General features: G+C 35.9%; 1 protein-coding gene and 1 long non-coding RNA gene across 3 annotated transcripts; one reads left to right on the forward strand and one right to left on the reverse strand.

Moving 5' to 3' along the window:
* Positions 1-4,179: 4,179 nt before the first annotated feature.
* Positions 4,180-7,367, reverse strand: LOC143447150 (uncharacterized). Of its 2 annotated transcripts, none has more exons than XR_013114044.1 (3): positions 7,229-7,367; positions 4,960-6,876; positions 4,180-4,311 (listed from the first exon to the last, which is right to left on the reverse strand). It is a non-coding gene; the product is annotated as an uncharacterized LOC143447150 (long non-coding RNA). The 2 variants fall into 2 exon arrangements; XR_013114045.1 differs by having other exon boundaries at positions 4,960-6,865; positions 7,229-7,340.
* On the forward strand, positions 5,501-17,431 carry LOC143447148 (IQ motif and SEC7 domain-containing protein 1-like). Its single transcript, XM_076947095.1, has 15 exons — positions 5,501-5,685; positions 6,654-6,763; positions 7,241-7,392; positions 9,004-9,590; positions 10,967-11,206; positions 11,981-12,154; positions 12,552-12,713; positions 13,439-13,553; positions 13,777-13,951; positions 14,134-14,243; positions 14,415-14,570; positions 14,729-14,828; positions 15,003-15,155; positions 15,267-15,377; positions 15,538-17,431. Exons 1-15 carry the CDS (start codon positions 5,501-5,503, stop codon positions 15,828-15,830), a joined length of 2,823 nt encoding a protein of 940 aa, XP_076803210.1. The 3' UTR covers positions 15,831-17,431.
* Positions 17,432-17,642: the final 211 nt, after the last annotated feature.

The raw sequence follows: 17,642 nt of genomic DNA on the forward strand, positions 1-17,642 counted from the left end.
AATATGTTGACTACAAGTTCATAAAATTCTTAGTTCCAAATTTGAGCACCTTCTATTCAACAATTTCATTTGTTCATTACTTAAACGATCAATGAAGAATCAGCTTTGAATGACAAAACATATCATTCAACAGCTTATAAGTCATGTAATGGCAAATTGGTAATAACAGTAAAAACAAAATGCGTTCAAAAATTAACTGACATTATTCCCCAATAAGCAAAGTTTTTTAAGTAAACTTCCCCTTTTCCCCACACACATAATATTTCAAACCATTCAGTAGCATTTTTATGTCTCTTCTACACCACACACTTATATTTTAAGTGAATTTTCATCAGATTTTTAACTTCATGCAAAATAAACATCTAATTATTGAATGGAGATATTCTATCACTTTCTGTCCAAAGCTTAGTGATAGTCAAGCTGAAGTAATGAAGAAGATTCAGCGTTTATAAAAGCTATAATAATTAATTTTAAGATATGGTTCCAACCAACAAAGCAAGTTCCAGTTCTACCAAAAAAAGCATTTGGCATCAAAAAAATTCAAAAAGCATGAAACGTAATCATGGTAATGATTTGGACATGGACATGATTTCACTCAGGTAAAGGGCATATGAATTCCTTTACACAAAAAAAACTAAAGTTAAAGACTTAAACTAGAAAAACTATCAAAAATATATTTCCTAGTTCTTATTTCACAGCGGTTTAAATTTTACGCACTGGACTTGTTTGATATGATGTTTAGAGACGTGTTCAGCGAAGCATGCGATATAAAAAGGGTAAGAGTTTGCGTGATACTTGCAGCGCGTGTAACAAAAATTAATTCGGTTTATATTAACTGCTAGTCTATTTTCTAAACTTTGCTTAGAATGCAAGTCAAAATAACATTTATAACGCGCTGCAGATACCATGAAAACTTCTATGCATTTAACGTCATGCTGTATACGCTAACCACGTAACGTGACCTCATGTCGAACAAAACTACCGGTAATGCTTAGGCTTCAAAGCGCTGTAAAATAAAAAGTAGGAAACCTATCTTCTTACTGTGTAAAGAAATTCCTATGCTACCCACCTAATGTCATCTGGTTATGCTTTTCTGCACTTGACCCAGAAATCTTCTGAGTATTTCTAAGAGCTACTTTAAACTCTAGGGATTTCACTTTCAGAATAGCTAAATAACTATTTCTGTTTGCGAATTGACTTTCATCACTGAAAAATTTCACCATATACCGCAAACTAGGCGAAAGTTTTTGAGTTATCAATTTTAGCGGCCGGTCATGAGTTAGTTTGTAGGCTACCACACATCATAACGTCTTTTGCCAAAACAACTTGTGCAACAAAACAGTAACATGTGGACAGGTCCACCTGCAAATCGTTTGAAGCTTAACGATCTCCATAGCTACGCGCAAGGTTGACACCTGGTGTTAAAATAGAAAAAGAAACTGCTATATAACTATAAGATTTATTTGATGATTTGATCTAGATGCAAGCATTTGCTTAAAAGTACCAATTTATTTTTCAAACAAAGTATATTCCTGTCTATTTATCTGTTTTACTTTAGACGCAAAATTTGCCACCAATTTTAAATATTTGTTGATATGATCAATCTAATTTCTGTTTGAAGAATTTTTTATGATGTCATCTTCATTTTTACTGGGGGAATTGACCTCTCCATTTTGAAAAAAAATTGGGTGAAAATAGAATTAACGCTATTATGACAAACTCTTCAGCAGGCCACCAGGCCACCTGGCCACCTGGCCACAATCTACCCGCTCGTTCTCGTTCATCGCATTTTCATGCTTGCGACTCTTTATCGGCTGTAGGTTTTGCAATATTAGGTACTATGAAAACTTTAAATGTGTGTTGTTATAAAACAAAGCTCATAGCCAAACCAACAACATGAGCCCAAGCTCGGCGGCAGGTTGCTTGTCGTTCTGGTTATCATTTATCAAGCATTGTGAGATACTTTTCGACACCCACTTCCAACCAAGTAGATCGAGCATTGCTGCTGTTGATACGGAATAACAGAAGTTTTCACCGTTTTTCGAGCTATATAGATAAATATTAACAAAAGAACCTTACACAACTCATTATGATCTGAGTAAGGATATGGATACGGGTCTTACGGAATACAAGTTTAGTTTATCAAAAACTTGTCTGATCCTCACAAAAGTACAATCGGCGGGTTATACGGCGTTACAAAATCGTTTTAAGGTGTTTCAAGGTAATAGCAAACTATTGTACGTATTAGTAGCAGCAAAAGTCCAAAGCAAAGTAAAATAAATTAGATAAGTTTTTCTTGTACTAGTAATTTATCAGAACAACACATTGGTGTATTCCTAAAAAAAGAATTGGGGTTTCGCTGTCAAACAAGAATGGTGTTGTATGGTATCCATATTTTTCTATCCAAATGTATATAAAAACGAAGATAAAACGGTAGAAAGAAAGAAAAAGTAAGAGATCGTAATCCCCCGTCAAAAAAAGTTGGGGTACGGCGATCCCCCTCTAATTGGAACAAAGTATAGTTTGCGGCTTGGTAATCACAACAATCTATAAATAGAATTTCTATGAAACAAAAAGATTGATAGCGTTTTGTATAAAGAATCATAGACATCTAAGTTTGCATATGGATATTAATCGGTCCGAAATTCACCAGCAAACTTCCAGAAAGGCTGCGATTCAAAAAAATCCTTGAAAGAGTTTTAACATTGTATTATAAAGTTTGATATCTAGTCGCCAACTGTGCAGTATAAGCAAGTGTTTTAATCGTAGCCATGCAGAAACCAATTAGCAATGAACTAAAATCTGAATATTGAGTTTTTCCGGAGGAGGTTAAGCGGAAAGAACCACAGTAGGCTGTTTTGTTTTGGAAAAGATTATGCGCGACAATGCGGCACCATTGTCTGAATGTATAAAAATAAAATTTAACAGGAATAAAAAGTTGTCTCAACCAACTTAAACAGATGTTGTCAAGACCTGTAGACGAGTCGTGCTTTTGTATGCTTGTTGAGACAGTAAGCTACACTATAGGTTATTAGTACCTTACTGTGTTGTATTGTATCGTTTATTAAGCCATTAACTGTGCGGAGCGAAAGTTACAAAGCTAACCGTTGTAGGCCTAGTTACAGCACAATAATACCACATGTTATGATAGGCCCCTAGTTTGCACTCTCAACACGGAGAGATTTAAAATAAGACACTTATGAATTCTTGCAAAAATTCTGACATTTGAATTAGGCTAAATCATTTTAAAATCAAGTTTTTCAGTTTATTACCGCAACATATGAACTATTGATCTTTTTATTGGTAGCTTAAAAAGTCAAACCTAGGCCTACTTATTTTAACGTCTATAAATTAAACTGTACAGCAAGAATAGGACTATGCCTAGTGCTTAACCATAGTGACATAGTCATGATAGTGGAGTCTGGAATGTGCATGTATGCGTGAGACTTACGGTACCATGGTCGTGATGCATGGCGAACTTTTTTAGGTTCAAACCGTTTTATGATAAACAAACAACTCAGAGTTAATTATTCAAACGTGCAGCTCATATCTTGTGAACTAGAAATTGGATAGCCAGTGTCTGTCATAACATCAAACTTTGTGTCTCTTCACACACATTTTTTAATCGAAAACTTCGATGCACGCATGGCATGGACATCAAAACAGCAAATATTGAGACCCTCGACCATCCAAATGCAAAGAATTGAGATCTAAGTTGACTTATTTTTAGACTTAGGCCTATGGAGTATGCACCAGATTGATGAAAAATATGGTAGTTTTTAGCAAGAAATTGTTAACAGGAAAAATATGCACTCAAAACTTTTCCATCTTTGCATCAATTTATAATAAATAAGACAAGTTAGCATGTTTGAACGCTAGGTTATAATAAATATACAAAGAATTGAAGCTTCATTGCACAGCATCACACCAAAATTTGTGTTTTTGCACACATGATCTTTCATCAAAAACTGCCATACTTTGCAGCTGGGAAGATCAGCATACATTGAAACCTTTGTTTATTCATTTATTGTCAGCTTGTTTTTTGCTTAATTGCCCTTGGATATTAAGATTAAATATTGAAATTATTCTGTTATAATGTTATCTCCTTCGCGATACTGGAAAGTAAGGCACTTTTCGACGAGAGTTTTGGTAATAGAACACGGAGTTCCGTTTTCTTAAGGTAAATGTGAAACATTCGGGTGCAGCAAGCCCATCCCAAAAATCTTTAGGGTGCAGTTGCCTTGCTTTCCATTATGGCTCCTTAGCAGCACAAACTATTATCATTTGTGTGTGTTCAGCTTCTCTGCAATCCTGCAATTTCATCCATAATAATTGTAATAACAGGAATTTTTTTGCAACTCATAGTAATGTCAGATTTAAAATCATGTAGAACTTGTTTATCTTAAAAATATAATTGTTATTGGTAGTATGAGTATGTTTTTAATGTAATAGATCCACATGTTCTAATCATTATGTTTGATCTGTTTTCACTGGTTACTCCATAGTTTTGTTTCAGGCTATAGAGTATAGAATATGAAACAATCGAAAGATTCTCTTTAAAGGTAAACTCTATTTATCATGATTTCAGTCAAGGGTTTCAAGCTCAAGGGAATAAGATGGCCAGCTTTCTTTAGGATCAAAAGATAGTGGACCATTTTCACTGTTACCTATAAACACTTATAATAAAATCCTAGACGTCTATTAATTCTTCATTCTCAATTTTATCCTTTAGTTTTGCCAAATCTGTAAGAGCTGTAGCTTATCGTGACATCATAAAAGGGTTGTGGTGAGAGTGACAATGACAACTAATAGTTAAACACTTGTTAAAGCAACTGTCCACAGCACGTAATGGAATCAATAAACTTGGTCCTCCAAAGATTTATGCCAACATAAATTTTACATGAACATAATTTATTTAAAAAATATTTATGTACTTTGAAAATTTACACCAAAATCTACCTGAAAATTGCATTGGGATTTTTGCCGTAGATCTTCGGTTTAAAGGTCGTAGAGTCCAGTTTAGTCCACAGTGAGTTAACGCAAAAATCACTGGATGCAAATAAACTATTTATGTAAAATACTACATTTTTCCAGGCAGTAAAATAGAAAATGAGGCACAGGACTTGGGTGTGATACCCATATAATAATACCCACAAATATATACTATTAAAAAAAACATGTGAGTATTTAAAAAAATTTGATTAAGTTTGTAGTACTTGGTAATGTACGTTTGTAATACGTTTATTAATAATAGTCAGAATTGCGTTGAAAGCATTGGGTGTATACTTAGTCAAAGCAAATAGGATTTAGCAGCCACCAAATTTTTTCTTATTGTATTGGCAAATACTTTCATACAAATGCAGGTAGCCTGATCGGCGATATGTAAAAGAGTTATTTAAATTTAATAAGCCATGAATGAATTTTGTGGAATTGCTCCAATACAGGAAGTCAGTGGTCACGATTGATACGAACTACACCACCTTAACTTACCCAAAGCAACATGGCTGCATCCGGAAGTAAGCGGGCACAAGACCTGCTTGCTCAACTGAAGGCAATTATAGAAGAACAAGAAACTACCATTTCACAGCAACACATACAAATTACGACTCTTCAAAGTGAAGTTGAAAACCTCACCAAGACCCGAGATGCCTTACATCAGAAAGTTCAACAACTGGAAAAGACAATGTGAGGTTTTAATTCTGTGTGTATTTGAAAATTGGCAAATTAATTGCAATCTCTTTTTTTAGGAAAAAGTGATGAAGTCTGAGTGTAATAATGTAATCCCTGCAGTAGTTGTCACAACTTTTCTCTGTTGTTTTTACTGTGTATATATAAAAGTGACAACAGCAACACTTGATGTTATGAGTTGAACAATGAACCAGTTGCCTACTTAACATGCCTTGTTTTTCTGATATGTGGGCTTATTAACAGGAAGCACGCGATACCCCTGTTTTTCAAAAATGATTAGACCACCCAATGCATTTGGAATAGATCATCTTGGCACAATGCAGAGATAGAATTGCATAAGTAATTACGTATAGCTCGATTTGCCTTTCACAAATAGGGAAGAAACTGTGGAAGTCTCTAAACTGCTTGCGTCTTGCAATTTGATTTCATTTAACCAAAACAACAATGCCAAACTCTAACTTATGTTGATTAGTGCGTGTTAAAATATTAAATGTGGGGTGCAATTAGCCTTAGATACAAGTTATCTTATGTGTATGTTATATGTACAAAAGAAATTATCATTGACATCATTGCTTCACTGCTTCCTACCATGACTGCATGGGGTAGTAATACAGTCCATACGCATACGCTCATATGGTGAAAATAGCTCTCAATGCGGAAGTGATGTCATTTCCTTTTTCTCAAGAGTCTGCGTTACTAGAACAACAAAGTGACGACATTGTGCCTATGATGGTCATTCTGGTTATGTTTAAAGCAACCCAAATTTTTTCTGCAAAAGATGATAAAACAATATCATTTGTTTCAATACATTGATAAACAACTTCATAGCATCAGTTTACCTTATAGTGTGTTTAGCACTGTGTGAAATATTACATCCGTTCTTGTATGTAATGCCAATTCTAACCCAACGTTATGAAACTTGCTTATAATTGTGATGATGTCACATCAAAGTATTTTAAATGCAGAAGCGAAGAAAAAGAAAAACATTCCCATAAAAAGCATCACAGAAGGAAAAGTTCATCGGAGAAGTCAAAGATAAATCAAACCTCTTCCGCACAAGCTTCAAATGGCCCAGGTGTGAATCGCAGCTGTGTTGTTACGCTTTGCGAATTAATTACGGTACTTTGCCCTTCCTTGCCAGCTCCATGCAAATGGCCAATTGCAGGACCTTGGGAACCTATTTTTCCACTGCAATAGTGTTATTCAACATATATATGCTCTATATCTAGTCTATCGATGCATTCTGCAGTTTTTAAATAAACAAATGATATATTATAAATACACAAAACTAACTTGACATGTGAATCGTTTTAGGTTCTTTATATATATAGCCCACTGTGATTATATTAAAGTTAAAATCGGAACTTGATATTTTAAATATTCTTTCGTTAGCTATTTTTAACGTAGAGCTGAGCTTTGTCACACCTGGAGATCTAGGTTTGCATAATGATGAATCATTGTATTCACTTAATCACATTTTTACTGATTACAGTTCGCGCAGTCAATAGTATTTAGTGGTAATTTATTAGTTAACAATTACCCCGTGTTGCAGTGGATGAGATGGTACACACTAGGAACACGTCAATAGATCGGTCAGGAAGCTTCCAACGTAAGCATCTCGAGGAGCAGGATGCAAGGCTGAGCCACTCTGATTCCTATGAACTCAGCTCAGACATAAGAGACAAGCAAGTGGAAGCCGTGAGGGTGGGTTTTACTCTTATATGACTCACCTGTACATTGTTGATTAAATTTATATGCTATATATATTCATGTATGTAATATGATGCAATGTATTATATCTTTATAAACAAACTGCCCTTTTCAGCCTACTTGTAGGTTTCATATATATACTATGGTATTGCTGTAATTTGTTTCTTTGACAGACTAGTCTGTGTAATAACATATTTGTTATTGCTCTTTTTGAACCTCCTGTGTTGTGTTGATATATCACCATGTCTCAGTGGTGTGTGAGGCAATACCCACTGGTAGATTTATGGTGCTTCCTGGTTGATTTACTTGCTGCTAACTATTTTCACTTTTACTTTTGCAACCACAAAGTACTTTATATGTAGCTGGCAGAATCATTAGCTTTATTCTGATGTCCAGTGCAAAGAGTAGTTGAGCTGTAATTTAGTTTACATATTTAGATTAAGCAGTAGGTATCGTACCATCATGCACACATATTTTGAGCGCTTGTCATATTAAAAACAAGTTTTTCTGGTCAGCAATTTTTGTTTTGGATGAAAACATTGGGTAGCTATAAAGGCAGCTATAAAGAATAATTACAAGGTGATGCGTAACAGGCTTGTGCATGATGAAACATCTAAAGTCATATACGTTTGCATGATAACTTCTGCGTCATCAGTGGTATTTCATTACAGCCAGCAAAGCTTATTCATAATTTGATTAATTTGCTTGTGCGTTGTCATTGAAGCTATTAAAGATTTGGTTGAGTAACTGTCAAAAAGTAGAAAGACGCTTGAACTTACAGGCATCATGTCAACAGATTTTTGTAAAATCAGCAAATATTTAAGTGTTTGATCCTAAACTTTTTCCCATAGTTATTGCCAAGTTTAAAAAGACAAATCTCACTATTATGTAAGTTAGCTATGCTTAGTGTAGTTTACATAAGTATGTCAGAGCTAAGGTTTTTACAGTTTAGTTTGTATAATTAAGAGTCAGTTCTGGTAGATATAAACATACGTGAGATTACTGGGAAGTGTTGTTATGGCGAATACATCCATGTGGAATGACGCATAAAACAGCTGTTTATGGTTTCCAAGATATATGCATACACTTTAAATAAGAAACTTTGACAAATGTTTATCAAATTTTGATGGTACAAAGAAGCTTTTTATCCAAGCAAAATTGTTATTAGAATTATAGATAGTTTAAATTTTATTTTACTGAAAAAGGTTTCTCAAGCTGATTATACATCATAAGAATTGGAGATCAAAGCCATATTGAAAGTGTTGTTCTATATACAGTATAAGCAGAATATAATTGCTGAGCTTTATGTTAATTATATTTCTATAGTATTATAGTTATCACTTTAGCGTAAAGGTGAGCGTGAGACTAAACCAGGTTAAACAGTTGGCTACTACAAGCAGCTGTTGATGTCTTCACAACAATGACTTCTTTTCTCTGCGCACAATTTATTGACAATACTGCATTCGAAAATATTCTGAAGTTTAGTTTCTTATAGACATCTTATATATTACAAATCTCTCTCTTATCATAAGTATAATATATCTGTATATAAGCATTCATGTGATGTGGGCTCTAACTGGAGACAAGTGAATTTTTGTTGTTTAGAAATTTTACGGAGGTGCTGCAAAGAGCGAGCACGCTGCACGTATTATTCAGGAAGCGTACAGAAATTATCGAATGCGAGTGAACTTCCGCAAGATTCGAAAGTCGAAGATACGAAGGATGACCGTGGACAACATACCCCATGTCAACATACACAGTGACCCCTCGGTTTCTCCAACGTCACCAATTTCGCCAACTGAGTCGGAACGAAGTAAAAGTGTCGACGGATCGGAAGGCTGTGAAGTTGTTGAACTTGTTCTCGAACACTCTTTCGCAGAATCAAATCAGAAGCGCTTTGACGATGTTCACAAGGATAATGTGCCTCCATCCGACAATTCTTTAAAAATGGGTTCTGACTTAGCCAAGGAATCGCATGTTCAAGATGAAAATGCAAACGTCGGGGACTCAGATACAAACAATGCAAACAAACCCAATGAGGATGACACTGTGACTCCGAAAGCAGAAGATTCATCTGCCGCAATCCCGCTTTCCAACCCTCCTACACAAGAAGAGCTGGTGGCTCAGATTTTAGCGCAAGCTCCTATTTCAACCCTGCAATATGTTTCTTCGAACAGGAGAAAAAGACATGGGTGAGTGCTCTGTAATTTCTTGCACGAGTTAGAGTTGAATTTAAGCAGTGTTGCCTCACTTGCTATTGCAAGTGTTTTTCTTGAAATTACTGACCAGTAATAAAGCTGGCAGTATAGGTGTGTGGCATTACACCACGTAAATTTAGATTGTTAAGTATGTTTTGAAACAATATATAATTGTGGAAAAAAGATTTTGCTTAAAAATTGGTTTCAGTGTGATTGTTAATGAATTACTATTGGTTTGATTGTTGACCTATAACATAACAAAATAATGGACGTACTGCAAAACATACACGTAATACTGATAATTCATACACGCTTGCGTAGTACTATGTCATTATGACTGCAATCATCAGTTAATCATTGTGAGCCTAGAAGTAGGTTGAACGTAAAACCTGGAACATCAACAAAAGCTGTACCATCTCATCTGTTCATCTTTGTCTTATTATAAAGGAATTTGTTTTACAGTTGGGTAGTTTATAGCAATAGTAGTTTGTAGCAAATATCTGAAATTCTTTCTAAAGTTTTTGTTGTCGTTTTTAAAGTGCCTTCTTATGGGCCAAATACATGTATGGTTGGGGCCATATGTTTCAGACAAACTTATTGTTCTAAATCCAAATACCAGGTAGTACCATTGTAGGTACCTTTCTCCACCAGTTTGCTCTGTAGCTTAGACCAGCTTGACAAACACATGTTGTTGGCAGTGCCGTAATTAAATACCACAGTTTTTGTCAAATGTTTACTCTGTTGGGCTAAGCAAATATTACCAAATGGCACAGATAAATTTTGGATAACATATATATCTTTTTTGTTCATTTGTGGTTACTACTGAAAGGTCAAATCTGTCTTTAAAATGTATGTATATGACTGTATATTTGTATGTAATGAGACATTTGAAATATTGATTGCATTCATTGTTTGATCTTTTTGTGGGCATCAGTTTTCACAGTTAAAGTCCATAGTGGATCTTATATACTAATGCATGGAGATAATGGACTACTAGTTTATAAATGTCGTTACATAGATATAATATATTTTATAAATCCTTTCTGTTGTAGTGAAACTATTATAACAAGTATCATGCTATAAATTACCAAAGTGACAACTTTTTTTGAGTTCATGTTGACTTTGATCACATAGTAAGCATTTAACCTGGCTGTGTACATTGCTTGTTTGCATGGCATGTGCCTGGTGGTACATACTTGACACTACCACCATTTATTTGATGTATGATGTCATTGTTTGTAAAATCAATTTCGTGGTCCCAATCATAGTCCAGAGTTCAAACATTTATAAAGTATTTTTTTTGAAATTTTTATGTTGACCTTTTCATCTCAGTTATGCAAACTATTTTGCAAATGATCCGTTATTTTAAGATATGAAACCGTGTCCTTCCCTGTGAAACAACAATCACTCCCCACGATACAGATGTCAACGACAGCTTCAGACGCCCAACCTATGGTCCAGATGAGAAGATCGGGCAATCTAAGTACGAATAACATGAAGGTTAATAACGTTGAAGCTGCCAACACCCGAGTATCACTTCTGGATCAGCGTGCAATGTCCGAGCTGAGTTTAACGAGTGAAAATGATGCCGATTTAGACAGCATGAGAAGGTATGAAATTCTCCTTGCTTCAAACCGAATTTTTTTCCTTCAAGAATAAATTAAATATTAATACAATTCTTTTCTATATCTCATAGGCATTTTTATCTATATCTCATCTATATCAAATGTTTTTCATAATTTTAAACGATGCTAACCATTTAAAAAGTGTTGACTTTATTTTGTTGGTGGCAGCAGCAGTTTTTGCAGAGATGTTTTTGTTATGGCATGCTGTGCCTTTATCATTGAACTATGCTAACCAGTTCGTAGAATTTTTGTTGCATTAGTCACACTGTTTGTTTACATCAAGCTCTATGCATAGCTGCCATTATATTAATTTCGTTGATTTAATTCAATGCTTGCCCAGAGGCAATATGTTCTGTTTGGCACATATTTAAATGTCAACTATTTTATGGGTTAGCAAACATCTTGTAATAGCAGTGATCTTATTGTTAGCCGCAGCTGTGGTTTGGTTACTTTGTATAGACGGCTGATTCAGCTAATTTTTGTTGCTTCACTTTTCATATTAAAAAGGCATTGCAATGTGCTGGTATCAATTTAAACACTTTGATAATGGCAGACAAAGCAGTTTTAAGTTGAAAACTGAAAGTGAATACATACACATGTGCTGTGTGGGTCATCTTTCCAAGTGAAAGACTTTTTATGAGATGAGTGAGCTCGTAGTGTTGCAACATTTACATAATGTTGTAATGGTCATTGTGTGTGAAATGCAAACCTGGCACCGCCCTGTCTGATCAAATTATCATAATTTCCTTGCTTTGATAGTTCCGACACTGCCAGCATCACAAGCGAAATGTCAACTACACTGGGTGATCTCGGCCTGCGCAGCGGCTACCAACGCAAAAGCACATTAAGTGTTCGAGGAAGTTGGCACAATGACGTTAGTAGTGATGTGGTCAGGAAACGTCTCTATAGGATTGGATTAAATCTTTTTAACAAGTAAGTGTGACGTTTTACTCTGATTCAGTCACATTTTTCACCGTCTGTTTCCACAGTTGTTCTTCATAATTATTTTTATCTCTCATTCATCATTCATCAGTCCACTGCAGAAATGCCTGAGGCAATGACCTAATTATTTTTTCTTAGATGCGTGATATGAAGTGATGTGTAAACATTGTCTTAATTAGAGAAAATTAAAGTGTTGAAATATGTGCCATCTCATACATGACACATTGAATTTATCGCCTGCCCCTCTCTTCTACCAAACATACTGTTGCTGAAAGCAATGCATTTGCATTTTCGCATGACATGATGCTGTGACATTGACTATATTGAAAGTATCCGTAGGCATTGAATAACAAGCATTGTATGAGTAATTGTTGGCTTTCTATCCAAGGAAACCATCCAAGGGCTTGAGCTTCTTGACCGAGCATATGTTTGTTGCAAACTCGCCACCCGCCGTTGCTGCATTCTTACTCAATAGGAAGGGTTTGAGTAGACAAATGGTGGGCGAATATCTCGGAAACACCCAGAAAACGTTCAACCAGGATGTATTGGAGTAAGTGTATTCTTTTGTGTCACAATCAACTAGTACTGCTTACTGTGAGGTTGGTGACAAAATGCACATATTGAAATGTACTGGTTTTCTGACTTTACATAGCCACCTTTAGTGACCTGACCTGTTGCTATTATACTGTTAAAGGCTTGGAATGCATGGATGCATAATTGTGAATGAGAAGTATCATTCACGTCAAATACAATTTATTAATTATAATTAACAAACATGATTGGCTATTAATCAATTGTTGTATTTGGTTACATTTGTGTAAACAATAGAGATGCCCTTTGATGCTTTGTTATGGTGGGCTACTTGGTATGACAATTTGTATATTAATCGACAGCATTGTTTACTTTGTTTTTTTTGAATCCATGTCTTAATGCGTTTGCGTGGTTTGCATGCAAGGTAAAATGATTCTCTATTTGTATAAAACTATCTAGTTGTCTTTATCCATAATGTGCATCAACGATGGCTTGATTAAATTAATCAGGCATGTGATTTGGCATAAGGCTGGATCTATTTCTGCCTTTGACTTAACTTCACTGGAACATCATCCTGAAACTTTTCAGCTTCAATGTCCAATACAGCTCAATCATAATTATATTACTTTAATTAACCTGATTGTTTTCACTGAAATAAGATTCTTTGTAACTGTCAAGTATCGTGGACAGCACATACTTTTTTCAGAATTAAGCTGTTGGTAATATTGATTTTCTCTCTGTCAGCTCGGTTTGCGAATTAATGGATTTCAGCGCGATGGAGCTGGACGAAGCTCTCAGGACCTTTCAAGCGCAAATTAAGGTTCAAGGTGAAGCTCAGAAGGTTGAACGTCTTGTCGAGGTAATTATCGAGAATAACTTGTCATTGGTACAACCTTGAACACAAGACACACTCCTGTTGTATTCTCAATGCAACCACAATGTTTGCATTTTTGACACCTATAGTTGTGGAAGATTTTTACTATTGTCGCTTTCAGATTGCCAATGTATAGGGATACTTTGGTGAAATATTCAAGAAATATTCAAGTTTTAACATTCTTTTACACGATATTTCATCATTTCAGGCTTTCTCTCAACGTTACTGCACTTGCAACCCTAAGCTCATCGATAGCCTTCAGAACCCCGATTCGATCTTCATCCTCGCATTTGCAATCATCATGCTCAACACCGATCTCCATTCTCCCAACATGAAGCACGAGAAGAGAATGACTGAAGAAGACTTCATAAAAAATTTAAGAGGTTTGTTGGACACTTTCAAGAATTGATTCCAAAATCAGTTACTTTTAGTTACTTTGCTGTACAGTTAAATGATTTTGTAACCTGCAGAGAAACGTGCTTATCGAAACCTGTATCAAATTTATCGGTTCAAATGCTTGTTTGGTTACCAAGGCATTATCTTAATTGATAAAGTCATGTTTCAGGAGTTGACAATGGAGATGATCTCAGCGAAATCTTGTTAAAAAACATTTACAATCGAATAAGGGACCAGGAACTGATCACCCTTGATGATCACGTTACCCAGGTTCTACAGGTCTGTATTTTGCTTGAATCATTTTGCATAATCGCCCAAATCTTGGGGAAATTAGCTCATTAACTACTCATTGTTATTTTTATCTCTGGATGACTTGAATCATAGTCTCGGCATAGATCACACACAGATAGATTTAAATGAATCATGCTAAGTTTATTATCTCTGTTTCAGGTTGAGAACAGCATTGTAGGTAAGAAGCCAGTGTTAGCCGTACCACATCGCAGACTTGTATGTTACTGTCGTCTCTACCAAGTCACTGACCCTACTAAGGCGCAAAAAATCGGACTCCATCAGAGAGAGGTTTTCCTCTTCAACGACATGATTTTAGTGAGTCCTAAACATCAATTTTTTTTTAACCTTTTGTAATTCGTAACATGGTGGCAATGAGGTGTGCTATCCCGATAGTTTCAATATAACAAATTGACTTGTAAGCGATTTAACGAATCATTTGTTAATTTGAGTGTTTGTCTATTTCATCCTTTTAGATTACCAAGATCTTGCAAAAAAAGAAGACCGGAACGACGTACACTTTTAAAATGTCCTTCTCCATGCATGGGTTGAGCTACCTCATATTTGACACGACTCGTAAGATCCTAATATCAACAAATGCTGTTTATTTTGCGTTACTATTTTTACAACATTTCTTTCGAATTCTTTTCGTCTTCACTTTCCGACAATATAACGAAAATACACTATTTTGTGTGTTTGCCGTTTAAACTGAATCGTATTAGGATGTAAAACCAGGATTTTTCTTGACAGATTTCCCATTCGGCATTCGCCTGATCAACTCCATTGACAACAAAGTCCTGATCACGTTCAATGCTCCAAACGAGCAGGATCGAGCAAAATTTGTGACCGACATCCGGGAATGCATCGCCGAGGTCCAAGAGATGGAGAATCTAAGAATAGAAGGTGAAAGTTTTGCCTCTTCTGCTCAATTTGCTTTCGTTACCATCGACTTGTTAATCGCATTGTCAATCAAAACACACAGATGAGTGTGAAGTTTTTTTCTTTTAATTTTAGCCGAGCTGGAGAAAGCTCAGACCTCTTCGCCCACTGAAGTGAGATCGAACAACTTGTTGGCCGATTCAAAGAAGATATCTGCCTCTATGCAGAATCTTAACGAGCCTTCAAGTAAAAATTACTTCTTACCTTGTTACAGTAAATAATAAGAAATTCTTGTCATAATAACAGTGTGCCACTGGCAGATGCTGAGTATAATTCTCTCATTACATTTTATTCATTTGCACCACAAGCCCAACAAAATAGCGAATAATCTTTTGCCGTCTTCCAGATATGTCGTCATTGTTCGCCTATGACATGCGTCCCACATCAATGTACAACCTTTCAGCGGTGAGTGAAAACAACAACAACAGCGCAGTCGTGCGCGACAAACAGACGCACTCTGACAGCGAGAAATCTCCAACCAGGAACGGTTCTCGTATCCCTGTTATCGGGACTTTTTTCGGGAGCTCGGGGAAACGTGGTGGGTTAAAACGAGGTTCCAGGCTGTCGGGTACCACGATGGGGACCCGGGCAGAAAATGGGGAATCCCCCGCTATTACCCTAACACTTCATGAAGTTTGAAGTAGAGCGTAGTTATTTCTTTCTGAGTGGAGTTATGGGTTAACAACCCCAACTGCAAAAATGGGACTGGATTTGGGTGAAGGAACAATAAGCCAAGAATCCCTTCTGGAAAAGGAACAAATCCCAAGACCACTGTCCAAGTCATCATTTTAAATTATTTGTCACGACGTATCCCATCACACAAATTCAAGTTCGAATCAAAATGTTCTTCAGAAAGTTTTTGGCTTCATCTTCGTCGTTAAACAAAGAAAAACTATTGTCTGAAAGCTGGGCATAGTCATAACCTTGTCCATATTGTCTCAAGCCATCCCATACTGTGTTAGCATTTCAAGATGTATTTGCGATTACTTTGTGCAATGTGTTTTCATCACCAGTTACTAGCATGTTTGTGCAACTAAAAATTTCATTGTATACTTACCAAGGTAGAAGAATGCTATAGGGAAGAACTTCTGTTCTGCAGTGTTTCTGTGAGCAACCAACTTTGTGTCCACAGGCGCTAGAATGAGTGTTTTAGAGTTAGCTTAATATGAACCAAAGCGCGTTATTCATAAATGGCAAGACTTTGTCTTTTTTCGAAGTTGTTAAGATAACAACGCAACGATATTTATTGTATTCAGAAATTGTCTTTTTACTGTTTTCACGTTTTCTCTCATAGCAGCAATATTCGCGCTGTTGGCGTCAGAAAAACTTTATTTGTTTTAATTGTAGACAATTCTACACAAACTTGCCCTTGGCAGTACTATGACCACCGAGAACAAAAGTCGTGCTGCCCGTGGTTTTCGTTGTTTCCTATCTGTTGTAGTTACTTATGTTTATTGCTTTTGCCATTTTCGTTCAAGTGCAATCACCCGTGTAACGTGACCTTTCACCTCTATCCATGAGGTCACGTGTTTTGCAGCAGTCTTGAATCGTCATTGTTTAGCTAGTTAACCGTTTATCATTGTTTCTTATAGAAATGAGCCGTTACTACATCTTTCATTCTTGCTCCTCGCACTGTTTACACATATTATAGACGCATAAAGTTTCCACTTGCGTTCATTGAACTCGATTTATCGTTCTTCTGTTTAAGTTTTTTTTAGCAGCCTTCGTTGTTTTCTAAGTTACTCGCAACGTAGCTAGTTTATTTTATCAGGCTTATCACCAAGTCGCACATTCATAGATCAACTTAAGTCCTGTCAGCAGCGAAATAATTTTTATTCAAAATGTAGTTTCCCTGGTCATACAAAGACACAAGTTAGACGATTAATTAGATTATTGCGAACGACAACTTGTGTCATCTTCACGGATGTCACATCAGGTTCAGTTAAAATTTGAGCTTAAATTCACAAACTTAACATGTACTATGCAATTTAGTCCAACAAACTACTTGAATATTCGTGCAGGCGTATCAGACACGTCTGATCTTCGTGCGACTTAGCTTGTTCAAAGCGTGGCTTTTAACACTCACTGCAATAGATAGTCAAATCATATCGTCAGAGACGTTCGCTGAAAATATGTATTTATTGTCATTACACAGCTATGCCGACGCATAACACTATTTGTTGGTTGTTGTATGGGTCATTTGATCATACTGAAATACAGAATAAACCTGCATAAATGCCTTTGTAGTGTTAGGAGATAATTTTTCATTAAAGAATTTTGCCTAATACCCAGAAGCAGTGTTTTTCTATGAATCTTTTTAAGCTTGTAGCAAAGTTACAAGAGTGGCTAAGGCAGCACAGCTTCAGGTCATCACTGTTTCAGAAAGTGTAGGTTAACCACATATAGTTTACGATGGTATTTTCAAAACAAACTCACAGAAACTTCCTGTTA

This window comes from Clavelina lepadiformis, chromosome 2 (assembly GCF_947623445.1).
Source record: "Clavelina lepadiformis chromosome 2, kaClaLepa1.1, whole genome shotgun sequence".
Taxonomy (NCBI): Eukaryota; Metazoa; Chordata; class Ascidiacea; order Aplousobranchia; family Clavelinidae; genus Clavelina; species Clavelina lepadiformis.